Source organism: Camponotus floridanus, unplaced genomic scaffold, assembly GCF_003227725.1.
Source record: "Camponotus floridanus strain SB8 unplaced genomic scaffold, Cflo_v7.5 scaffold11, whole genome shotgun sequence".
NCBI classification, from domain to species: Eukaryota; Metazoa; Arthropoda; class Insecta; order Hymenoptera; family Formicidae; genus Camponotus; species Camponotus floridanus.
Window position 1 is genome coordinate 1,884,378 of NW_020229226.1, and position 26,567 is coordinate 1,910,944.

General features: G+C 39.6%; 2 protein-coding genes across 3 annotated transcripts in view; both read left to right on the forward strand.

Moving 5' to 3' along the window:
* Positions 1-634: 634 nt before the first annotated feature.
* LOC105257221 (probable ribosome biogenesis protein RLP24) lies at positions 635-1,591 on the forward strand. The gene is made up of 2 exons (XM_011267687.3): positions 635-762; positions 1,066-1,591. The coding sequence occupies exons 1-2, from the start codon at positions 682-684 to the stop codon at positions 1,507-1,509; spliced, it is 525 nt and encodes a 174-aa protein (XP_011265989.1). The 5' UTR covers positions 635-681; the 3' UTR covers positions 1,510-1,591.
* A 20,043-nt stretch (positions 1,592-21,634) lies between these two features.
* The window catches only part of LOC105257220, a 74,085-nt gene continuing 69,152 nt past the window's right edge, over positions 21,635-26,567 (forward strand). The window contains exon 1 of one of the 2 annotated variants that reach the window (XM_011267685.3): positions 21,635-23,872. The gene's annotated coding sequence lies outside the window, so the exon portion shown is untranslated. The remainder of the gene's footprint in view (positions 23,873-26,567) is intronic. The other variant, XM_025413029.1, reaches the window with a different exon arrangement.

A 26,567-nucleotide genomic window follows, 5' to 3' on the forward strand; every position in this document is an offset into this window, starting at 1 on the left:
ATCAAGAGGATGTATCAGGTGGCATATTATTTTAAAAATTTTATTAATTTTTTCTTTCGAAAAAGTTTTAATATATTAAAAGATCTTATAACAAAAATGAAGAAAAAGTGAAGACAAATACCATTTTCACACTTTTGTTTATATACAAAATATATAATTTTTTTTATTTTTATTAGAATCTATTTGATTAATAATACTTGATTTGATTAACAATTCTCTCACAAAATAAAACTTTCCTTAAAGCTAATCAGACCTTTTAAAAAAAATGCTAGAGATGTAATTAAAAAAATATTAATTTTTGAAAATTTTTAATTGAAAAATTAAAAAATTTATAAATATTTTTCAATTTTGCTAACAATTAAACAGATATATTCTTTGTTTTAAAAATAAAAAATTATACTTATAATAAATAGTTTGCTAAAAAAAATTTTACTATATGCTAGAAATATTTAATTTCATCTCTCATAAAAAAATAATATACAATATGTATAAAATACATATTTCATAGATAACTTGAAATTCTTTTTCGATGTATCTAATGTTAATTCGAGACAATAATCGATGTACGAGCATCGAGAGATTCCTTTCTCGCCATCTATTATTTCATCTAAAAACTATTCAGAAACACAGCAGACGGAGGAAACCGGAGATCATGTGTTAAATTTTTCAGACTTATACAACATGCGTATAGAAACGTGTTATTTTTGTTCATCCCGGATATATCCGGGACATGGGATTCAATTTGTAAGGAATGATTGTAAGGTAAGAATGATTAATTAAATACTATATAAATTATGAGATATAAATTTGAAGAATAACAGTCACATGTATGATGTATCGTTGTAGCATCGAAATAAGGTTATATGTCTCGTATAAACATTCCGACAAATATTAGTTACAAGAATATTTAGAACAATTTTTTCACATATTTTATTTATTTTCAAGAATACCAACTGAATTCTTTGGAAAAGATTGTTCTCATTTTATCTTCTCTTTCATAATCGCAATTATGACTCTATTTTTGATAAGCTCTTTGATCATCTTTATTAAATAATTATGTTACAGATATTCAAATTTTGTCGTTCAAAATGCCATGCTGCATTTAAGAAGAAGAAGAATCCCAGGAAAGTCAAATGGACCAAAGTATATAGAAAGACTGTCGGCAAAGAATTGACAGTGGATCCATCATTCGAATTTGAAAAAAGAAGAAACATACCCGTCAAATATAATAGAGAATTATGGTCCAAGTCTGTGGAAGCAATGAAGAAAGTGGAGACTATTAGGCAGAGGCGACAGAACCTACACATTATGCAACGGTTACACAAGGGAAGGGAATTGGAAGAGGAGAGAGATATTAAGGAGGTTAAACGTGATTTGTCTCTTATTCGCTCACCAGCTGCTGGTCTCAAAGAGAAGAAGAAACAAGAAGAAGCAGCTGAAGAGCAAGAACAAATGTATGTAGATGAAGAATCAAATGAACTTGAAGCCGAGGAAATGGAAGCCAACTAAATCGTTACATGTATTTTGTGTTATTATTTTAATCTGTATTTCACAAGTTTCTCTATTATGTAGAATAAATTATAAGTTAATATAAATCTAATTTTTTTTTTTTTTTTTTTTTTTTTAAGAAATTCAGAAATTTTGAAGAACGAATTATTCATGTTCATTTACATAAATACATAAAATTAGACATTACAATTTATTTGTAACATATTTAGATATATAATTTATATATTTTGACAATTATACATATAATTTATACCACATAGGATAAATTTTAATATTCATTTTATGTAACATGTTGAAAAATTATGCAAAAATTAAATAACTAGAAATAAGTTTATTACAATTTTTTATTTGCTTAATTTTGTATTCGTTGTCACTTTTAAATATTGAATATACAAAATGAAAACTTAAATTTTACGACTTAAATTTAATTTTTTTAAATTTTCTTTGATTTATCATCTGAAATCGTTTCCTTCTAGTTGTAAGAATTTACAATAGATGGAGCTATGAGGAACGATCCATTTATTTATTTCATTCAGGTCTTGTATGTGTAGCATCCTACAGATGGCGTTGTTGTACTCATTCATTCATTATATCCGTTATGAATGTTCATGCATTTTACAAAAAAAATTCTCATCATGCACAATACTCTCATCATCAAGCAACAATAATTAAATAATAAAAATAAATAATGCTCTCTCATTATATTATAATTATGTAATAGATTTTGTGATAACAATCACTTGCATTGTGCATTTCTTTTTCAAGTTTTGCTGTGTATCACACAAAACATATATAATTATACATCAAATAATGTATAGAACTGATGCACATCTGATTCTGAGTTACTCGAATAATATACGCAAGCCTTATAATATAATATAATACAAAAGTTTTTTTTATTTTATATACAAGGGAAAGAATGAAATTTAATTTATGTAAAAAAGATTTTATTTTATGACAAAGTACTTAGCTTAGTTCACAAATTATTATTAAAGTTGTATTATCCAAATAAATTAATCGAGCTTTTAAGATTTCTCGTTTAATAAAATCATACAAAATTTCTCAGATTATACTTTGGATATTATTCCTTTGTGACAGGAGTTTTCATAGAACCCGCGCGGGCAAGGTGTGACCGCGCTTGTCGATGACACTGTAAACACTCGCGAGGTGTTTCCAGCAATTACCAGGCAAACCACGGCGCGATGTTTGCATACGAGACGAAATGCCTTGTAGGAATACGCGCCTAAAGGGAACACCGACGAGTTCGGGCGGGATACACTTGTGTTACGCGCACAAAAAAATATTTTCACGAGCGTGAGCTGGCAGATTTTTCGAGGAGGAACACACGCTACGACCGATCTCTTCGACAAATCCAAATCTTTGAGCTACGCCGACATCGACATCGTTTCGAGTCTAAAATCAACTAATAATTGGTAACACCGATCGGTTTCGAATCGATCAAACGATAGTGTTCTTTAGACCAGTGTATGAGAATGTATAAGGATTTTATATCGCAAATTGATAAAATCCTTTCGTACAAGTAACAAAATTTAATTCCACGAACAAATTAGATATTTCAAAATTAATCTCGTTTGCTTCTTTATTTTTTATATCATTATATTAGAAGCTTATCGATTATTATTGTATTTAAAAATTAATTTTTTAAAGCGCGATACATTGAAAGAAAGAAGGTTTGTAATTTTCGGAACACATGTGTATAAGTATACATGTGCTTTACACGCACAAAGTTAAATGAATCACGCGTGCACGAGCCGAGAGTACCTCTCGAGGATCCTTGGAAGAATCACGAAGATTTCATATCGAAATTCGCGAGCGAAAGAAATGCTCTCGGCCACACACGCGAAGATGCGTCGGTTGTTTGCTGAAGAAACAGACAACACGGAATACGAGTGTTACGCGTGTTACGAATCGCAATACAACGGCTCGTGTGCAGTCGAGAAAAAGTACATGTGTACGCCTGTTTTGTGCACGATTGTAGTCGATTAATCAATGGTCCTCTGCGCGAATAATACACTCAACAAGAACGCTAGAGCTGTCAGAGCTTGCATTGAAGTTAACAATGTTTTAGAAACGATGATTTTATACCGCGAGAAGTGTTGTTGCTTCTTTCGAAGAAGAACTCGTATCCTTTCATTAGTTTATTAACTGTGTATCCTTGCGTCATTATTACGAAGAATAATTTCCAGCAAGTATGTTTTTTTTATTCTTTGAATGGCAGGAAATGTATCTACGAGTGTTTTCCCTTTGCATTTTCGCAATAATTTCTCTCTCATCGTGCATCGGTCTGTGATCAACTGTCAGTGATCGATCACTGTACGCGTATTGTCTGTTTGGCGACTCTCTTTTTCGTCGTCCTGCCTTCGCGTACTCACCCACGCAACAAGGACAAGGAGGCACAAAAGGAGCGTCAAAGTCGCGTTGACAAAACCTGGCATTATCGTGCTCTTGCCGACGTTTACGCAATGGTCGACGTGTATAGGAAGGTCCTTATAATAACATCTTCTACCGAAATCACGAGTATGCAGCGTAAATAAATAAGGCGATTCGAGAAATATAGTTTACCCGGGGTCCCCGAGGTCCGACATTTGGTTGGACAATATTATTTTACGACGACGAACCGTCTTGGAAATTCCTTTAGATCTCACCGATTTCAAGTGCGATTCGACGATACATACATGTATTCGTACTGATTGTGAGACTTTTAATTAATACTCGACATAAGGCGCGTTTCCAAGATCAAGAATTGCTCATATAATAGAGCAATCTCTTGAATGAACTGTAACATTTCGAAATATCAAAGTTTGTATTTGTACACAAAACGTTTTCACCACCAATCAAATCTGGCGTGAATCGCGCGATTGTTTTTCCAATGAACTACATTGTTACCAAATCGTCCGGGATCATTAATCTTCCTCCGTGTGTTTTCTTAACGCGGGTGTAGCTTCATTTTCTCGGGTTCGGTCGCGTGGAAAGCTATAACGGTCCGAGCTCGTAAACATTATGGTTAAAAGGCACTAGGTTCTGTCAGACGGCGAGGCGCGTTTAATTAAATTTCGATGTCGCGTCTTATCACAATGGGATTCAAAATGGAACGAATATCTACCGGCACTTAGATAAAGACCTAACCCATGCCGCTTTCTCTGTCCGTCGCATCGCTTTGGGATTCTCTTTATCGCTACGCAATACATTACGTAGAAATAATAAAAATATAGCCAACACCATTAAACTCAAGAGACAGTCATTAGACACGAGTAAATTTAAAATATCATGTTTGGTTAGCGCTCTTTTAAAATTGAATATTCATGAATATTTTGTAATCTTTATATATATCCTGCTAAAATATAAATCCCTTTCTGCTCGGTAATATTATTCATTTTGACACGATTTTATCGCAAAACACAGAATTCAACTTCCTTTACATTAAACCCTTTCATTCTCAAGTTGCGGTCTTTTTCATGGCCTTTAAGATAGATGCGAGAGATTCGGATTCAGGTTTACAGGAAGTCCACGATTAGCTCGATCTCGGCGATACAATCGTGATTTGCGACAAGGCAGTGACTTGTGTCGCAGCGGCGACTGTTAGAGTTATCTAAGGTAAGCAGCGCTCGTCCGTTTCTCTTAATTTGAACCCCGGAGCCAGACACGGACGGACATCACCTACTTTGAGATCGCTCGGTCCGATCGGCCGGATAGGCAGCGCGATCACCCGGCCACTCACCGATAACGGGTGAGAGAGGAAGAGGGAAAAGGGGGAAACATCGTTTCCGAAAGCAGCATACCCACAGAAGAGGATACGACCTACCGGAGACAGGTGAATGTTTGACATTCCGGACGCAGCCTCTGTTGATGAAGCTTCTGGTTACGAGTGGACGACAGACGGCGGATCAAAGTATGAGAGGGGAAACTAGTCGGATAATTGGATGGAGCGCGATTTAATTAAAAAAGTCGCAACGATGGAGAAATGATATTTTGGTAATAATAAATTATAACAAATAATTATATAGCAGAGATTTTTTGTTCTATTTTTTTTTTTAATATGTTATTTTACATTTTTCTTCTTTCTGAATAAAATTTTAATATTTTAATATTTTATTTTTTCATTTATAAATTTTATAATATAATCTATATCTTTTATAATATAATAAATGCGAGTGCGTATAAAAAAATTTCCTTGTGCATATCATAATAAATTTTTTATAATAAAATAATATATATCTTTTATAATATAATGAGTGCGAGTGCGTATAAAAAAATTTTTCTTGAGCATATCATAATAAATTTTTTATAATAAAGTATTTTCTTTGTTACGAGAAATGATATTGCAGCAGGCGAACGTATAATGGACGCATTCTAGCGCATGTGCGTTCCTTAGAATGGAAACGACGCATCGGTGCATCTTTAAACGCAATATTGTATCCGAGCGTTGTCGCGCCGACAACGTTTAAACGGATTAGATGGGATCTCGCCCATGAAACGATTGAATTTCCCCGAACAAGTTCGGCATCACCCGCAGTCGACGAACATAAAGATCATGCCGCAAGCGGCGGATTTTCCTGTTTGCACTGCTGATCGCCCGGGCGTTGTCTGCTGCCTTGAAGCCGGTTAATGTCACGCATTTCGGAGTCCATTCCAAAGATTTTGTTTATACTAAATTATGATCGATCGCAAGAAGCTATTTGGAAACTATTTTTTATTTTATGTCTTTAAATGTACCTTTTTTAAGCCTGACGAAAGTTGAATTGCTTTTCCCACTTAATTTCCGCGTTCTAAACTAATTGCTTTTGAGTCTAAATATGTATCGAAATAGTAATTATATAGCTTTATGAGCCTATTGTGTATCCCCAATCTGACAATGAAATATCTCGCCCACTGATGGACCCTTGCTGAGAAGGAATGATGTCCGATGCATGGATACATTAAATATGAAACATTGTTTTGAGAACGTATCCCAGAGATAGGAAGCATGTGCCTCGATGTAAGAGACCGCATGCATTTCGATAAATTGGCCTCTTTATTGTCTCACGTATAAGATGCCACGAATGATCTGTCATTTTTCGATTCTCAGATATATGTATATCGGTAAATTTGAGTTTATTTTCTTGGTTAAATGACCAAATTTCTGAATAAATCGACGAGTGTTATTTCGGCGAATATCGAGGTCTGAACGAATTTTTTGACAATATTATAACGGGTGTTTTTATGTAGGCTGGTATTGCATTGTGTTCAGATTTTCAGAGTATAAGTGACGATTTTATTCTTTAGCAAATATTTCGAATTTACTTCGTTTATAATTCCTTAACATTTACAACACTATTGTAATATTTATATTTTAATACTTATACTTACTACTTATAATTACACTTATACTTTATATTTTAACGATTTTTATATTAACATAATGTGCAACTTTATGTGTGGTATAAATGTAGTATGCAATCAATCAATCGTTGAGCATTTAACAGGAGATTGTGAACGGTACTGTGATTGCGCAAGCGATTAAAAATTTGTATTACATGTAATTAATGCAAATTGAGATTAAAATCAAGGAAAAATGTGAAAATAATTAGCCAAGTCTTTGATTTGATTATTAAGAGGCTCAATTTATGACATGATATAAAAAAGAAGATAACTTTTTTTTACACCTGCGTGAACAGTTTGACGATCGGCAACTTGATTGAATCAAATGATGCATACATATTTTTATTATTTTATTTTATGTAAACACAGAGATAAGCATATCTAAAGCGATCATTAAATGTAGATATGACTTCAGATTGCTACTAATTAAGTCGAAAAAATAAATCATCGAAAGAGACATTATCGTATTTAATTACGTGTATTTTTATATAAATACATGTGTTTTTATTAATATGAGGACAAAAAGACAGCGGTAGAAGCCGTCAGCTTTGCGCGATAAAGCGGCTTTATCCATGAGAGAATAATTTTTTCACATTTATCCGAGTAAATCTAAAGGTTGCCGGAGAAGAATCTTCGCCCAGACCCTCTCCCAGACCTCCTCCCTCATTAAATAATAGTAGATTGTTGTCAGGCGCACAGGGACTTTGCTATGAACCGACTGTTAACGCTAGCAATATTCCCGAGTCTCGCGATGAACGTCAACGTGAGAGGCTCTCGATCACGTTGAAGTCGAGGAACGCTGTAGCGTATGTCGCCTTTTCCTCCATCGAGAACAACGACGACGACGACGACGACGAGGGACGTCTCAACACGATATTACACGGCTGTGTTCGTGCATTCGTTCCATTCCATTCTCATAAGCCAGGGACACGCGATGACCACGTGGCGATCGACGGATGAATTACGAAAGAAAAGTATAAGTCGGTATGTACCGTGAAATCTCGGATTAAGAACTTAAAACATGTATACTGGAAGAGCTGGAAGCTATGACTGATTTTTGCTTTCCCCAACATGTTTTCTTTGATCTGTCTTTACTGCGATACGTATGCGTCAATCATGAATCTAATAGAGTGGCTTTTATTTATTTTTTTAAAGGATGACTTAAAAAAGTTCTGATAGGTAAAAATAATATAATATTGGAGGCAACTGTTTATGGTTGCAGTCAATTATGGCCATCCTGGATATATAAAAATTTAATAATAAAAATAGATCCAGATTGACTGGTACATATATTTGTCTCCAGAAAAGGAATGAAAATTGCGAGATAATTTTCTCTGGTAAAAAAATTAAGAATAGTTTTAAATATAGATAAAATATTTTTTCATTTAATATTTCTTAATAATTATCAAAACATTAGTACAAATCTGAAAATGATCCTTATTCTTGTCTCCATTTCTCTCTTTTTTTTTTAAATTGATGTAGCTATACTACACAGATGTACTACACAAAATGCTGAATCTATTTTTACATGTCTATGGGGTCCTTCCAGTATATTTGTAAGATTAAGAATGGAAGAGATTCGTAGAAACGGAGTTATAAAAAGCAGTTAAAATGACGGCGGCTTACAATTTTCTTTCAGATCCATTGGTCTCGTTTTCAATCGCGTCAAATTAGAGTAATCTCTAACAACGGTTATTTTAAATTGTTGCTTAAAGCGATGTATATTCGGTAATATATCGTAATAAAAGTCAGAGAGAGAAATACAAAGTTCCTATCGACGTACGATTATTTTTTTTTCTCTCCTCTTTTCCCTTCCTCATTACGCTTTTACGATCGGGATACGGCTGATGATATACTAATGCGAGAGCGGTGAAGTTTATGGCGGCAGCCACCGTCGCGTTGGAATTATGTAAACTTATGTAGCCGCACGTACAACGCGCACACGTACTTACCGGCTCTCCCACGGAAGCCCAAAGATTTGGTAGCCGCCACTCTCACGGCTCATCCTTCGCACCTTTGTGTCCCTCTCGGGAAGGGGATACCACCTCGTGGAAATCCACTTTGTCAAGGCGCGAGTCGTTTCGTGCGTTCCACTGAGGAGAGGAGAGAAAAAGAGACGGAGAAAAGAGGCATTTTTACAATCTGATATGTTATGGGGTACCGTGTACCATTAATTACCCGGACAAACAAACGCCGGCAAATTATACGTTCACGCGACCACTTCGCAGCCTCTTATCGGGCATCTTATTGTGAACACTCTGTGGTTTATAACGCCCGTGGAGCAGGATATCGAAAGGCTTTACGCATCTCTTTCGGGCCTCTCTTTCGTTCTTTCTTTTTCGATTCCCCCGGTAGATAGCTATTCGCGCTTCGTAAACACATTGTTCGATATGAGACAAGTTTTTAGCATAGGTGTAAACTCGTGGCGTAATTTAAAAAGTCCGGGAAAAAGAAATTTATTCGATAATAATACGGATTTTATACACTTTACATATCGCGATTATATCTCTAATCTGTCGTTATTAATCGCGCGAGTGGACATTTGTCCGAGAATGAGTGCTTTAATTATATAGTATATTATAATATTATCTCACTGACAATCTTAATAGCGTAATTAGAGCGTTATTATACTTAACACGAGAATTTTTGTTTATTGGCTTACCTATGGCAGCGAGTCGAGGGATGCTGTCTCGGGAGGGTTAAGAATTTCCTTTGAATCATCTGGTTAATCGCAATCGCGCCTCAGGACCCACCCAGACGTTATTTTCCGCGATACTCTGAATCATCGCGATGCTATTAGCATATCTCGAACGTTTCGTTTTCGAAGATAAAGCGTTAATAGTTTTTCATACAAGCGCCACATGTCGGAAACATCACGTCATCACAGTCGGAGAATCCTGTTTTAAGCAAGAAGTCTATACTCTACACTTCGATTTTAAACACACGCATTTATTTCCATTATAAAATATGCACGATATTTTTATACAAATGACTTACTAGATAAGTAAATCGCGCTACATAATTTATTTTTATATTCGATGCTTCTCGACGGCTGTTAAAATATACATGAGCGCTGGACTTCATTTAAATCGGACTTCAAAATCTGTGCCCGAAGGGACATCCGGTTACCGCTCGATATACTCTGTGTACTCGCAGTCTCCTTATTCTATCTGGCGGGATATTCTATCGCACAAAGTACAAAACGAATCCCGAGAACAGACTGCTGGCCACGAGACCGAGCAGCTACGGTTTCGTCTCAGGAGATACAGACGAGTAGGCGTGATGGATACATTGCACAGAACACGTCCGGCTAAAGCGTAAGCGTGTCCGTTGCTATTACTTGTGTAAACAATTATTCATTCCGAGGTTCGATTCGCTTCTCCGTTTCCGGATTGGCCCGGAACCGCCAAAGTGGCTTGAATCATTCGACGTTGGTGTCTAACTTCCGGCCTCTCTCGTTTAGACGAGGAAGTGTTTGGAGAAGCGTGCTCGGCTTCGCTCTTAATAACCATAAATATTTATCGCGCAAGATTTATCGCCCGAGAAAAGTTTACGCGTATCGCGAGCATTCAATTTGTCAAAATAAAAAGGAAACAAAGCCTCGGTCAATTGATACGTAAATGATGAAAAAGGATGACGTGTAATTTTGCATCGACGCTCGCCAAGAAAGCCTCGACAGGTGACGGAACGATATCGTTTACGTATCGTTAGCACGACATCTCACGTAGATCGTATGGTCATACGCGATAGTCGAGATACGTGGCGCGAATGCGATTTATAAGAGGTTATTTATCGTGATGGGGATTCGCGCATCAAGATTCCTGGCGCGAGAAGAACATTGAATTTCCTCGAGATCTCGCGCTCTCTTAAACTGAATCGGCGATACAAGATTTCATCAAAGATCAGTGAGCATTTCGCTCACACTTTATTCCTCTGTCTTCTGTCTCATTAATTATAGCAGTAATATTTTACTGAAAAATGAATAATAATTGTACATTTTATTGTAAAATATATCTTTACCATTTTTTCCCATTTATTACAAATTATTTATTTTTCAGAGTAACTATACTTGCATATCCGGGATGAAATATATATAACTATCCAGATTGAAATATATATACAATTATCTAAATTCAAAATTATATTATATATTATACTATTTTTATTTTGGAGATGCAATCAATTCATAAGAAAAGGAAACAACACTCTTGATCAAACTCAGATATTTCCTTAACAAAATATGTTTATCCTTTATCAAATATATTTATTATGTAAAATTTATATGCATAATATTATCATTTCATACATATAATATTATCATATAAAATGTACTTTACATAATATTATAAAATGTACTTTAAAATATTATTGATTGAACACAGCCATCTGATTCTTTCAATAGGATTTCATTGATTTTTTAAAACTATATTTATAACTTATTGTTAGACAATCTGTAATAGTATTCACTATTTTTTATTGCATGATAATGATCCATTTAAAGAAATAGACATTTAAAAAAATCAGACTGTGATCGCGGACGCACAGAAAGATGTATACGACGGAGATGATCACACGACGATTCCTAAATCGAACGAAAAAATCGGTCGCGACGCGGCAGCGGGTCTTTCGTCGTCTCATAATCCCTCTAATCTCCCCCCGATCGGAGGGATACGAGTTCTCCGTTACACGCGTGCCGCGTACTACTAATTTATGCCCGTGCCTTGAAAGCGAATAGAACGTGGAAACGCACGGCGGTCTGGCCTCAATTTATTGTTGCTCCAAGAATGGATGGATAATCACGGTCGCTTAGCATGGAAAAATATCCTAGGAAATTGTTTCAAGGAGGGAGATTTTGTTCCGCTTCATATAACTCTAACCCTTCGCAGCACGTAAAACTTTCTCAAGATTTCTGAGATATAAAACGGAAATGCGTCGATCGTGAAGTTGCCCATTCGCTTTTCGATTTGCATCAACTTCATTGTTCGACGAAGTAATGTCGAGGGAAAAGATCGAGGCTGGCGCCGATCGTCCTCGACGACAATGTCTTTCGTCGTCGCACGTACGTAAAAAAACTGCAGGAAACTGCTTTTTTTCTCGCTGATCGTTAGTATTTGCATAGTTTTCTCGTTTTTCCGACAGCATCCAGCCGCAACGCCCATACTTTGCGGATATTGAAAAGTCGACAGGCGAACTTGAATCGATAAGTCGATTTCAATTCAGCGCTTGGATCGCGCTTGCTCGTGCAAGTCGAAGTTATATGCGTAACGCGTTGTATCATATGGAAATCTCTCGCAGCATCGGCTCTCGTACACCATTACACGTTTCTCTCCACCTGGCAATCCTCGAACGAATCGCCGAACGGAAATCGCACGATCGTGATTGTCTTTCGCCGGGGGAATGAAATGAGAGGAAGTCAGCGTACGTTGTAACAAAGAGGGAAATTGGGGGTTTATTTTGGTCGAAGCGTCAATTTAAAGTTCCGCGTAGATAATCGCTTTCGCGCGATCGTCCGATTAGGACGAATGATTTCGAGGAAATTTCGTGAAAGCCATAATTGCGGTGCATTACCCGAATTAGTCTTGCATCTCTAATTTTATTGCCGAAAATTAGATCTTTCCGCGACGAGGGTTAAGCCGCATTCGGCAAGGCGTCGCGTTTATTTCGCAGACGGGTGCGGATGTTCCGCTCCAGTACGCAGGCGCACCCACGCGACGGTCGAATTACGCGATTTACGAGCTGATAAAACGGAGGGATATATTTCAATACAATGCGACGTACGTAGGGAGAAGCCCGTCCGCATGGATGGTTCACTAATCGACCGGATCGTAAAATTAAGAACTACCGTTAACCTGCGTCGTCGGCGAGAGACGAGGTAGCTCGGTGGGTCACCAAAGGTGAAGAAGAAGACGTTTCTCTTCGATTGCTCTTCGTAATTCACGATCCGCGCGGCTTAAGAAGACGGTCGCTAGAAGAAGACGGTCGGTCTACTAGAGAGAAAGATAAAAAGAGAGAGCAAGAGAGCGGCGAGAAAGAAGAAGCGGGTAACCGCGCGCGGCGATACAGATTTTTATGGGGCGTAAATCTCGATGACGGCCACAAGAAGCGATTTGGGAATCGTGAAAGGCGCGGCCAATTCCCTAATGATTCTGATTTATCGTCGCCGGTCCGTTTTCGGTGAGCCTCGTAAAGCGCACCTGAAGTCTTGCCGAGACCTCACAATGCGGAAAGAAAATCGCGAGCATTGTTTACGAGTTGAAATCTTTTATTTTATTGAGACTTATCAAAAATCAAATGTGTGTGTGTAAATTATAAATAAAAATATAAATATTTTCTCTCTGCATTTTTCAATTAAAATAATTATAATTGCACGCGCACAAAACTCCCTGCGTTGACAAGAACGTAAATTTCGATAAATGTTTAAAATATTTTACAGTTACAACACACACGTGTGAATGTATTCATTTTTATTAATGGCCTTTCTTCCAGTCTTGTGAAAGTTTTCCGATCGAATGACGGAGTCTCGCTATAAATTCGGGCATACGGCCACGATCCCACGACAAGCGATCTCGTATCGGGTATCGAACGGGCGACAATACGTCGGAGATGTTATCTGAAAGGCGTAAATCTTTAGTCCAAGCTGAAACGGTGGTCCCGGATTCTCGCTCTAACAGCGGCGAAGATCTGCATTAGCAGATGCTCCGGCTAATAATCTGTCACCGCCGCTCTTCACCGACATGCCATTAAGTGGGCGTTTATAGTAAGAAGGCCTATATTATTGTCCCGAAAGGAGAAGCTTGCGACTGTTAATTCCTATCGCGCATTCTAACGCGTCAGAGTAACTAATTCTGATTTATTTTTATAAAAAACTACGTCCAACACGCAGATTGTGTATTTGATGTCTTGAAGCGAAAATCATATGCTGCGTAATCGGCATTCAAATTTTGACAGATCTCTACAAATTTCAAAATGAATTGCAATTAGCTGAGCGAAGACGCATATTGCCGTCTAATTTCAATATATACTCTCTAAAAGTGAATCAGTGAAAATATCACTAATTTAAATAGTAAAATAAAATTTCACTGAGAATCAGTGAGTATATTTTTTTTCTCTTACGAGCAGTAGTGCCAGAAAGAGGACGCTAGCTCTCTGATTGTATGTGTTTGAGCTGCATCCTCTTATTCCATCAATGTTTATCAGTTTAATTTCTAACAAACTGAATTTAAAATAATTTATTCAACAGTCTGGATTGAATTTATCCAATAATCTTGTTGGAATTCAGAATATTAAACAGACTTTTGAGATTGATGGAAAAAATTTTAGACTTGATGCTAGTGAGTTTAGTATTATTAACCAGAAAATTTGGTAAATTTAACAGGAAGAAATTAATCAGAGTCATCGGGTAATTCCTACAAGAATTCTGGTTCGTCTATTTTCCAACAGGCATACTGGTTGAATCTACCAGAATTCTAATTAATGCAACCAAATTTTTTTCTCAGTGCAGTAACCTATTAGAATACGTCAAAAAAACGCTTTAAACAAAGTAAATTCACACTGGCAATTATAGTCATTTGTCTCTGCGTCGCTAAATTCGTGACATCTCCTTTCCATGACGCCGGCGCCACGGAAAGTAGAGTCACGCGAACCGCCAGCTGAATTCCGTCCTCGTTTATCCGCAGCTGAGGTTCGTCATCTACGAATGCAGCTCGGTTATTAACGCGGTTCCTTTGGATCCCAACTCTGAGAAGATGAGAAAAATAAGAGATCGTATTCTTGACGTCGCGTATACGTTTAATTGAAGAAGTCTCTGGAAAAATATCGAGGATCATGAAATTGCAGATTCTTTGAAAACATTTTGTACAATAAAACTTCGTTTAAAAAAAAAATAGAAATTTTTAACAATAAAAAAAAAATGATATTCATGCAGCAAATTCTCAGTTTCCCAGTTTCTCAGTTTGTTCGGATTAAAACGAAGAGACCCCGGGGTCGTCCACGGCGCTTTCTCCATCATCGACATTTGGATTATCTTTATTTATCATACGAGGACCAGTCCCAGCGCGGACAAGGAGAACTGGGTACGACGATGGGTGACGGGCAGGTCGCCCTCGGCGCCGTAGGCTGTTTAATTTTAGGGCATTACGCGCACAGGCGGCAGCCTGGTCGATGCTAAAGGGTTCCCCGAGTCGGTATTTGCCGAGATATTATCTCCAGGAGAAGATAGGAGGACGAGGAGAGCGGGAGAGCCCCTTCGGGGTAACGAGGAGGGCGTGACTCTTGCTCGGAGTTTGAGAAAAAGAGAAAGAGAGAGCTCTATGATGCATCCGACACCGTTTCGCGAATTAGCTTCGGTACTCTCATCATCGCCTCCATCGGTCGGTCTGTCAGAGGGCCGAGGAAATCGCTCGGCGCACCAGAGGCAATAATAAGTCACCGCATCGCGTGGAATATCGACCGCAAAATTGCAGCTGAAATAGACAGGCGCCATCGTGCATAGAGGAGACTATGCAATCGTGCGTGGCGATCGAGCTCGAAACTCGAAAGAATGTCAAAGTTATATTTACGCTGTTGTATTTTTCGAATTCCATGCATACGTTATTTACATCAACAAAGATTATAAATAAATAAAATGTCAAATATATATAGTCTTATAAATTATTAATTTATAATAATAAATTTTAATTGATGATAATTATTAAGAAAAGTGACTTTTAAATTAGCGAAACGTAAACAAAGTTATATATGTGTAATATTTTTTAGAATGAATCTTTATTAAGAGAGAGAAAAAATTTTTAAGAGAAGTTCATGACATTTCAATCGTCGTAGCTGAAGTTAAAATCTTTAATTATGACGTCTGAAATATGCAACCGACATGTTTTCGTTCCGCCGGACGATCAGATTTCACGTTGTAAGCGTAACCTTTCATTGGCATATCAAAACGATCATCTCTGATTTTAATTTACGTCTTGCATGGACTAGAAGCAGAGTATCATGTATTCGCGTTGTATGTATGGTTGTATTCCTGACAGATTAATATGCAAGGAATGGAGCATAATTCTCAGTTCGATCAGTAGTAATTAATGAAACCTCTCAGGTCGATGCATATGCCCCAACGTATCTTTACATTTATCTATATTCATCTATAAACGTGAAAAATAATCCTTATTTTTTACTGGTGAAAAAATACAGGATAGGATTCGGTTTAAACGAATATTTTGCTGATCAATCACTCTATTTATACAACCCGATAAAGAAAAAAAAAAGAAATTGACACTTAATGAAATTATCGTATTTTAAATGCGCGCTTATCATATAAAAAAACTTGAACATGATGCACGCGGACGCAAAAGATATTCAATAATAATCATAAACAATGATGTTGCGTACCGACATATCGATCGGCCGATTATTTCAGCGATCTGTTTACGTGGATTTTTATCCGCGCGTAATCGCAGATAGTTTATCGATCTATCGCGAGTCGTTATCGGACTTTATCGTTTCGAAAGAGAGCACACGAGAGAGAAGTGTTGGTCGGACAGGGAAACGCTTTAATCTAACAGAATATATATCGATATACTTTTTTTATCGACTATATATTTAAAGTCTCGTCAGAAATAAAATGTCTGTACACTCGAAATGGCATCGCAGACATCTCGAGATGCCGAGACGATACGTTTCGTATGTGATGCACGGGCGTTATATGCGATTATTATGGCGCGCCTCTCGTGAATATTCATGTTTCGATACTTTTGTAAGCGAGACCGGCAAAGACCGAGAAACGAAAATTTCTACGCACGATCACGAGTTTTCGTCAACATGCAACGGCCGGAACGCGATTGCGACGCATATAAATGTGCGAGGAGAGAGCTTCGGGTATTCCCTCCAAATTTGCGAGATTCGCAGAGATAAGTGAATCGATAATTTTTTTCTAGATTTTTTTTCATATTAAAGTCTTTGATATTACATATCTCGATATTTCATCTCTTATATTTATCGTATCTCTCATTTGAGCTTTTATTTTTAATTCGCAAAAAGTGCCAATCTTAATTATTTCAAATAATAATTAAGATTAAATAATAATAATAATAATAGTACAAAAAATAATATTGTTACATAATTAAATTTAACAAACAGTATATTAAATAGTATATTAATTTCGTCAAGATACAAGCAAAAAAAAGAATAATACGAGCGCCAAGGCTTTGAAATCTGAAAGGGAGTCAAATTCACGTCACCTTTACACCGTTTCCGAGATTTCGAGTCGCATACTTTGTTTAGCGTCAACACGTACGCGTTAACATTCGCAACTGGTTACAGCGGCAACCGAGCACACGCATCACGAAAATAACATCCGACAGCTTAACGTATCTCGTGAACTTAACACCCCATCGAAGCCGAGGGAGCCGTCGTTTTCCGGAATGAATACACGCCTCTTTCTCGCGCATAAGCGAGGATACTCGCATCTACTACCTGCCATTCGTGCGAGAGGGTCGGCCAGCCAGCGTATACTTACCGCGGACTCACAGGTGTTAAGTGCATGCCTATTTCTCTACGCGGCTGATTGTGAGTATACGGGCGGCACGCAAGCCCCTGCCAAATTAACACGCAAAAGTCACGAATCGCGGCTAGAATATCGCCCTCGATCCTCGAACCGCTCTTTCGCACGATGTAGAAATGAATCCTTTGATAGTTGGCGTTGCAAGATATCTACGGATTAAATCGCGAAAGCTATAGTGCAATATATTTCACGTCTAAATGATACGTTTGGTTCAAGAATTAATTTTTCCGTGAAATTGTAATTCTTATGGAAATTATCGTATTCTTTTTTTTATAGAAAGGCAAGACGTTTTTAAAACATGCACTGAGAAAAATCGTTCGATTGTATCAATAAGACGTATATGATTGAAGACATTTTGATTAAATCAAACAAGAATTTCTAGTTATCATGATAAGACTCGATTTTTTATAACTAGAACGTTTAATAGATTTTACTGTAAGAATTTGGTTAGTATTTCCTGGTTGGATCTATAAAATTTCTTGTTACATTAATTTCTTTGCTTGCCACTCTTAACTTAACTCATATTCAATATTTGCCATAAAATGTATATAAAAAACTAGTATTAACATTAAATCCAAAGTATTATATTTTTTTCTCTTACGCAGTGCCAGAAAGAGGACGCTAGCTCTCTGATTGTGTGTGTTTGAACTGCATCCTCTTCTTGCATCACTATTTATCAGTTTAATTTCTAACAAACTAAATTTAAAATAATTTATTCAATAATCTGGATTGAATTTATTCAATAATCTTGTTGGAATTCAGAATATTAAACAGAATTTTGAGATTAGGAAAAAATTTTAGACGACTTGGTGCTGACGAGTTTAGTATTATTAACCAGAAAATTTGGTAAATTTAACAGGAAAAAATTAGTAATTAAAATTAGTAATTAATCAGATTCATTTGGCAATTCCTACAAGAATTCTGGTTCGTCCATTTTCCAACAGACATACTGGTTGAATTTACCAGAATTCTAATTAATGCAACCAGATTTTTTTGCACAGTGTGATACATATCAATGTTATACGTTGCATTTTCGAGGTTCCATTTGACAAAAGTGCAGGAGTAAAAATGGCAGGTCCCGTAAATTCCACGATGGACGTGGATCCATTCTTGGAACAAGAGCGTGGGTAATTGAAGCGAACGCAATCGGGAGAACTGAGGTGCCAAAACGGGTCTTAAACGAGTTCTCCAAAGATGAGATAAGGACCCCGTAATACTGGGCAAGATCGATTGCACGCGCGTAAACCTGCGAACAGAGGGGAGAAGCGCTCCGAGCTGTGTCATATTTTACGATTCATTTCGTTGTGTCCTCTCTCGCGCCTTTGCGACGTTAAATCTCGAACGGATAAGCGATCGTTTCCATATACATCGTTCGGTATAATCTCTTTTTATTCGCACTAAACACGCGTTAACAGCCGGAAGTAAATCAAGCTCGTTGATGTGTAGCCGCGCTTTCAACGAGGGCTTAATGCGCTGAGCGTTGTGGATAATTTTATAGATGCGCCGACAAAGATTACGCCAATCTCTCATGGCAGGTTTACAGACGGGCGAACGAACAAATAGTCGATCGCTTTTAATACTTTTGACATCATTGAAAATTTTCAAATCATTTCTATTTTATCAATTTTAACATTTTTCTATATTCATTATTAATGTCAAATTGTCTCGTAAAATAAAGATATAATGTATGCGAAACGCTTAAGTCATCTAACGATACTCCTCGCCTCGTTATCGACCGGTTAACCACCGGCTTCTACCTGGTATAAGTAAATACATCTCTAGATAGTTATCGGGGCTCTTGAGACGCGGACTAAACGCGGGTCGAGTTTAACGAAAATTAAATCCCACGTAATTTCGCCGCAATTAAGCGCAGGCTGGTAATTTGCGTGCCTTTACATAGCAATCTTTCGCGGCATTTTTTAGAGAAGCGAGCGACGAAACCCCGCGCGATCTCTGATCCAGCGGCTCCACAGGATCGAGATAAGCGTCTCTCTTGCGAAGAAATAAGTAGTTTAAGACAGTTCGCGTGGCCGGAGATTGGCCTGACGTCGTTCACCACCGCGCGCGAGGAGGGGAAGAGGGGGAGGGGGGGAGGGGAGCGTTTTATATACGCGAGGGCCCCGAGTGTGTTATGCATCGTGGATCCGCAGGTGCATCCCGACCGCTCCAAGTTGAAGCACGTCAAACCTGTGGTGTGGTTCCGCGCCGGAAAGACACGAAATCGCGCGTACGAAACGTCGTCGTCGGCGCGATAACGACGGAGTTTCCAGTTAAGGTGGCGAACGCGATGTTATCGATCACGCGAGATTAATTCAGTGGCGGTGCGAAAATCAAGTTAAAAAAAGACATACCCGTCGGGTCGGTTCGAATGAGGTAGAAATAAATATTTCTGTTTAGGAAATCTTTAAACCGCACGATTTTGGAGGAGAATCGCGAATCGCTTACGATTGTAGCAGGTAGCTTCTTGTGTAAAGGTGAATGGCAACACGTAAGCGAGCTTTAATCGGATGGTTGATAAATGTGCATTATTTTCATAAATGCTAGTCATTTGAATGAGAACATAATTTTATATAAACGTATCGATATAAGTCATCGATAAGTGATATTTTATTAAACGCGATAAAATACTTTGATTATCATTTCCATATCTGCTAAAGTATCTGCTATTTTAGCGCAATAAGAGAAAATAAATTTAACATTATCAAGATTTCGACAAGTGCATCGTTTAATAATAAAATAAACTTGACTTTGCTATTTACCCAGAAATATCGAATTACCACTTGAGAGACCAAAGATTGCCTATATTTCGCGATAAAATTATACGCACGATCGAATTTAGCTACAATCATTGCTTCAATCTAGTTCTCAAATAAGTCAAACAAAAAGTTTGATAGATATTCAAATTACACGATGAATTGACATTTGAAAATTTACGAAATATCAAGCATCGCGCCTCTGCTCGAGATCGAGAGGGTAGACAATCATGGGAGAATCGGCCGAAAAACTCACCTGTTATTAATTTAACATTATCAAGATTCGACAAATGCATCGTTTAATAATAAAATAAACTTGACTTTGCTATTTACCCAGAAATATCGAATTATCACTTGAGAGACCAAAGATTGCCTACATTTCGCGATAAAATTATACGCACGATCAAATTTAGCTACAATCATTTCTTTAATCTAATTCTCAGATAAGTCGGACAAAAAGTTTGATAGATATTCAAATTACACGATGAATTGACATTTGAAAATTTACGAAATATCAAGCATCGCGCCTCTGCTCGAGATCGAGAGGGTAGACAATCATGGGAGAATCGGCCGAAAAACTCACCTGTTATTAATTTAACATTATCAAGATTCGACAAATGCATCGTTTAATAATAAAATAAACTTGACTTTGCTATTTACCCAGAAATATCGAATTATGACTTGAGAGACCAAAGATTGCCTACATTTCGCGATAAAATTATACGCACGATCAAATTTAGCTACAATCATTTCTTTAATCTAATTCTCAGATAAGTCGGACAAAAAGTTTGATAGATATTCAAATTACACGATGAATTGACATTTGAAAATTTACGAAACATCAAGCATCGCGCATTTGCTCGAGATCGAGAGAGTAGACAATCACGGGAAAATCGACCGAAAAACTCACCTGTTATTAATTTAACATTATCAAGATTCGACAAATGCATCGTTTAATAATAAAATAAACTTGATGGCTTTGCTATTTACCGAGAAATATCGAATTATCACTTGAGAGACCAAAGATTGCCTACATTTCGCGATAAAATTATACGCACGATCGAATTTAGCTACAATCATTGCTTCAATCTAATTCAGATAAGTCAGACAAAAAGTTTGATAGATATTCAAATTACACGATAAATTGACATTTGAAAAATTTACGAAATATCAAGCATCGCGCCTCTGCTCGAGACCAAGAGGGTAGACAATCACGGGAGAACCGGCCGAAAAACTCGCCTGTTATTCGCGTGCCGGCGCGAGATCCCGTCATCAGGGATGCTGGCATCCCGACGCAATGGTGGGGAAGGTGGCCGCGCGCGGGGAGAGTGGGAACGTGTGCTTCGGGGTTCCGTCTGGTGCAATGATGACGATGGTGATGGTGATGGTGGTGGAGGTAGCGACGGTGACGGTGGTGGTGGTGAAGAGAGCCGACCGATGCCGACGTGCTCGTATCGCGCGGCGAGCCGGCGAGAGAGAAGCTCGGACGCACATCGCGCGAGGTAATCGCAACCTACGACGCTCTCGCGGGCTCTCGTACCGTGTCAGCAAACGCCAGTCAGCGACGGTCGTCGGTGCTCGGTGCACGGTGTCCTCACACATGGCCATGCGTCGTCCCGAGCCGGTGACGATCGCACGAGCACACCTCATCGTCGATCGCCGAGTCGCCGCCACCCCCGCGCGACCGAGGACGCCTCCGCTTGGCGAACGATCGCTCGACCCGAGGGCGAGTTGGCGCGAACCGCTGCGAGAGACTCTCGCGAGGAAGGTGCGGAGGGAATGACGTATCGCGCGTCGCAGGAACGTCGGTGAGAGGATCTATTCGGGCGGCTTTGCGCGTTCGGCGACACTCTCACCCCGGGTGGAATCGGCCGCCGCGGCGCGCGACACGCGGCGGGAGGACCGGGAGCGTGCCTCGCCTATCGGCGCGCCGCTTCGGCCGCGCGAGTCAGTGCTCGGATTTCCGCGCGAGCGAACGCCGCTTTCGCCGCTCGCTCTCGTCGGGGGACGCGAATTCTTCATCGCGATCCGGAAGTGCCGCGATCGATCGCATCAGTGTACTCGATGATACTCGGCTGAACGGCTAGTGCGGGTCTCGTCTTGAAATTCCGACAGTGCGTATCCCCTCGCGTCGTACCGGCTAGACTCGATTCTCGAGACGTCTGAAAAAAGTGCGGCACGACGACGGAGTGGTCTCCCGGTGTGTACACATCGCGGTGCTCCGAGTACTCCTTGGCATGGTTACATAAACGGCCTGGACCGGAGAGGCGGTTTTCTCGCGAGAGGAAGCGAGCAGAACCGAGAAGGAGTCACGCTGACGTCTGTCATCGGCAGTTGCGCTCGAGAAAATCCCGGAACGGCAACCATTTCCCCGGCGAGTTCGCGATCGACCGCACCGCGGAAAAGGATCTCGGGCGAAAAGGTACCGTGGAAAGACTCTCGAGAAACGAACAACGCCGTCGGCGAGCACGACGCGAGGCGCCGACGGTCGATTCGCGTCGATTTCGCTCGACGATGACGAGCGCCTCGCGCCTCGCTCGATCAGACGTCATTCATCATCCTCGGCGCCGCGTTGACAGCACGCCAGGCGTCACCGTGATCGGCGATCGCGTTACTTTATCGTCGAGATAGCGTCGCGACGACTCGTCCCGCTCCCCCGGAAGGCGAGGAGGAGAATAATTGCGGGAGGAACGCGCATACGCGGTCCCTTCTCGACGGGGCCGGAGGGCAGCCGAGCGCGATCGGAAGGAAGTAACGTATAGTCCCGGGTCTCCTCGCGATCGGCGCCTCTCGGACCGTCGTATATCTCGACGGTAAATGCGCGCAAATTATGCGTCTCGCGCTTCTCTCTCCGCAGCGAGGGGAACGCACGGCGTCTAGAGGCAAGAAGAACGGCCGAGGAGAGATAATCCGCCTGTTGCGCTTTCCTTCACCTACGGATCTTCTTCCCGCCTCTCGTTACCGCGGTGAGAAACGAGTGCCAACGACTGACTTGGACGCGGACAATCCTTCGGGGACGGGGGTGCGGTGGTGCGTTTGACATATCTATTCGCGAGAAACACGTATCTATTCGTTGTCCGCGTTAATCATTCTCACGTGTGTTGTGATCGTCGCCTCTTTGAAAACTTGTCCTCGTGATTCGAGGAAGCTCGGGCAAGAGGGCCACGCGATAATCATACGTTTCGACGTAATGCGAGAGCGTTTCTTAAACAACGACTCGTATCGAGAGTGAGCGGAGATTGTGCTATTCCGGAAAAACGAGCGATTGATTTTTCAGACAATTTTTTCGACGACGGACAAGAGCCGGTGACATTTCTTGGTGCGAGAAGGCGAAACGTTCGATCCCGTTATCTCTCCTACTAGAAAATCCATTCGTTTAGACCTCGAGAGCCGACAATAATACACATTTCAACGATTGTACGTCGTGTAATCCACGCGACAGTTGGTCGATTCTTCTCTACCTTGCTTCGCGCGAGCAAATATTCTTAATCGCCGCGTCCGATCGGATCTTCGTGTTCAAGATCTTCGACCGGGGGGGATTCTGAGAAACATTCAGTCATTCAGTCGGCGCGAATAAGAATTCGCTCCAAGATTCGAGAGAACTTAACGTCAGAGTGGTGCTGCGTCGCCGGGGAAGAAAATCTAGACACGGAGCCTGGCCCCCGTTGCATTCGTTCCGGTGAGTGTTGTTAATTAACAAGTTATGCGCGATATAATTATACATCTATCTCGGTCGTAAGACGTCGAGAACGTTTTAATCCGACCGCGAATATTTCTACATGACACACGTCTGGACGAGAAGTAATATATTTCGCCTAATGACGTAATTATCGGATAAAAAGAACGTAATCGCGATCTGGATTTATTTATTCTCACGCGGCCGGAGCGAAAATATTCGATAATTATTCGTTTGCGGTTTTGCACGATTGTCGACAGGATGATTTGTTGATTGACCGTCGCCGCAGTCACCGCAATTGCGCCGTTACTATCGAAATTAACATAATGCGAGCTAGAAACGCGGCCCCAAAGGCTAACGAGCCTTGAGTATGTGGATTTCGAAAAAAAAAAGGGACGAAAAAAAAACGCGGGAACGCGATATCCTTCGTGGGCGCCGCGTGCGTGCGTGCGTCGTACGTGCGTGCGTGTCGCGTATGCGGTACACGCGGCGAGAGGCTTTATCTCGACATCATCGGCCGTCTCTGCAACGCAAACAATTTGAGGGAGACGTTCAACCTTAACGCGTGCGCGTTGCCGCTTTTCGAAGACGATCGTCGTATAATGCCATCGCGCGAAATAATAAATCCGCTCGCGCATCGAGAAGGAAGATGAGAGCAACGAGAAACCGAGAGGGAAAGCCGCGAAAGGAACAAGAGAGAGAGAGGGCGCAGAGAGATATACAAGGTGACTCGGAGCAATCGCATTTATTTTCGATAATAGGCACTTTAACGAGATTTTTGTATTAGTAATGTTCATATTAAAGATATTTCTCTCGTGAATCAGAGTCGATTGAAAAAGTCCAGCGAATGGAAAAAACTGATAAATTCTGGTTTTTACCGTCTCGGACTTTATCCAGTGGAATAATCCAATAATAAAAAGTATACAAATAATTAATATATAATGCTAAGATATATTTATAAAATTGCACTCTATAGTATATTTATATTTTAACTTTATGCAAAAGGTATTTTTTGCTTTAATTAGTAATTATACTAATCAATATTGTTTGAAAAAATAAAATCAAGAAAATAATAAATATAATTAATATAATAATGAATAATGATAGTCTTTTTTTAATTTAAATTAATATGTGAAATTTTTGAAACAAAACTTTAGGGACATAAATAATTACTATTAGTAAATTTTATATTGATTTTTAGTTTAATAAGAGGAATGTAATAGAACAGAATTAAATTTCTTCCCATCAATATAGATCTCATTCGCATTCGAGATGTTCTTCAATAACAAATCAATTTATTTGCTACGTCGACTTTTATCATGGATTTCATTTAAAGTTTAAACTCTCAATTGAGGACAAATGTAGATAAAAATCTATTTATTTTAACATTCATTTTTAATAAAAAAGATTAGCACTTTTGTTCAATATCGCTTTTCACTAGCACTTGGATTTTATCCAAAAAAATGTGAAATTTTGCAATTCTGTATCGGATTTATTTTTTTCCTTTCCAGTTATGAATGTAGTATCCATCTAATATTAAAGGAGAGAGTACGATCGAACGCAGTCACCCTGTACAGACAATACGCGAAACGTATGAGATCGTAAATCGTGGTTGCACCGTTTCGCGGGATACGCCCCGTTAACTCGCGGGTTAAATGAGGTTACAACCCGTCCCTCATTTTTTGGGGTGAACGACAACGCTCTCTCTCTCCCCCTTTCTCCTTCTTTCTTTTTCTTTTCCTTTAGATTGGTATATCGGGAAGAGGGATGGGAATCGTGTACTCGACCTCTCGTCGATTTCTGATCGGGTTAAGCAAACATCGGGCCGGTTCTCACCTCTATCGCGATAATAGCTGTAATTTCGGCAGCTTCCCGGTCCCCCACCTCCTCTCTCCTCCTCTCGATTTCACGTACGCGTACTCTCAGATTGCAGAGGCCGATCGCGGCGGATTTGATTGCACGTGCGCGCGACCGTCGATTTATTAACCCCCTGAGCGCTCGGTTCTTCCCCTCTCACCTGTGTCTACATCAATCTCATGCGGAGGGAGGGGGAGGGGGCGAGGTAAGATCGTCTACCTCCGAGGTAACATATTTTTACGCGCGTTCTCTCCCTTGCGGAAAACATCGTCAACAAGCTATTACGTGTCATAGCATTTTGCTCCTTTTTTTTGTCATTAGATATATTATGTTATTTCGCACTAGTCGGAATTTTTGATCTCTCCGAATTTTTTATTCCTGATAGAGTGATGTATTAGCCGCTCGTCGCTTCTGCGGATTCGCTTTATTAATCGCCATCGTTCGCGACGCAAATGACGGCAATTTATCAAGTTGTATTTTGCTATATTAGTTTTACCAGTAGTCTCCCTCTCTCTCTCTCTCTTTTTCTATATATATGTATACATATGCGTGTTCCTCGATTACTTCTCTCGCGTATGCGGCGTCCGCCAGAGACAGGCGAACGGCTGCAGTGAGCTGCAATGAAGCTGCAATGAAGTGCACATCCGACATGCGCGCGCGTCTGGACGTCGACTTCGGTGAGCATCAGAATCAGAGGCAAGAATCCACGATGACCGACGCATTTTCCGCGTAACGTGTTACGCACCACGTTTCAATGCGGCTTTGAGGGATTTTTACCTGCTCGCGCGAGCAATGACATTCCTCTGGAAACCAGAATTATAATCCTTGGATGAAACGGTTA

Bases quoted from the DNA above. Each gene is read 5' to 3' on its own strand.
- LOC105257221 (XM_011267687.3), top strand. From the start codon at position 682: ATGCGTATAGAAACGTGTTATTTTTGTTCATCCCGGATATATCCGGGA. The intron at 763-1,065 runs GTAAGAATGATT...ATTATGTTACAG, and splicing joins TTGTAAGGAATGATTGTAAG to ATATTCAAATTTTGTCGTTC.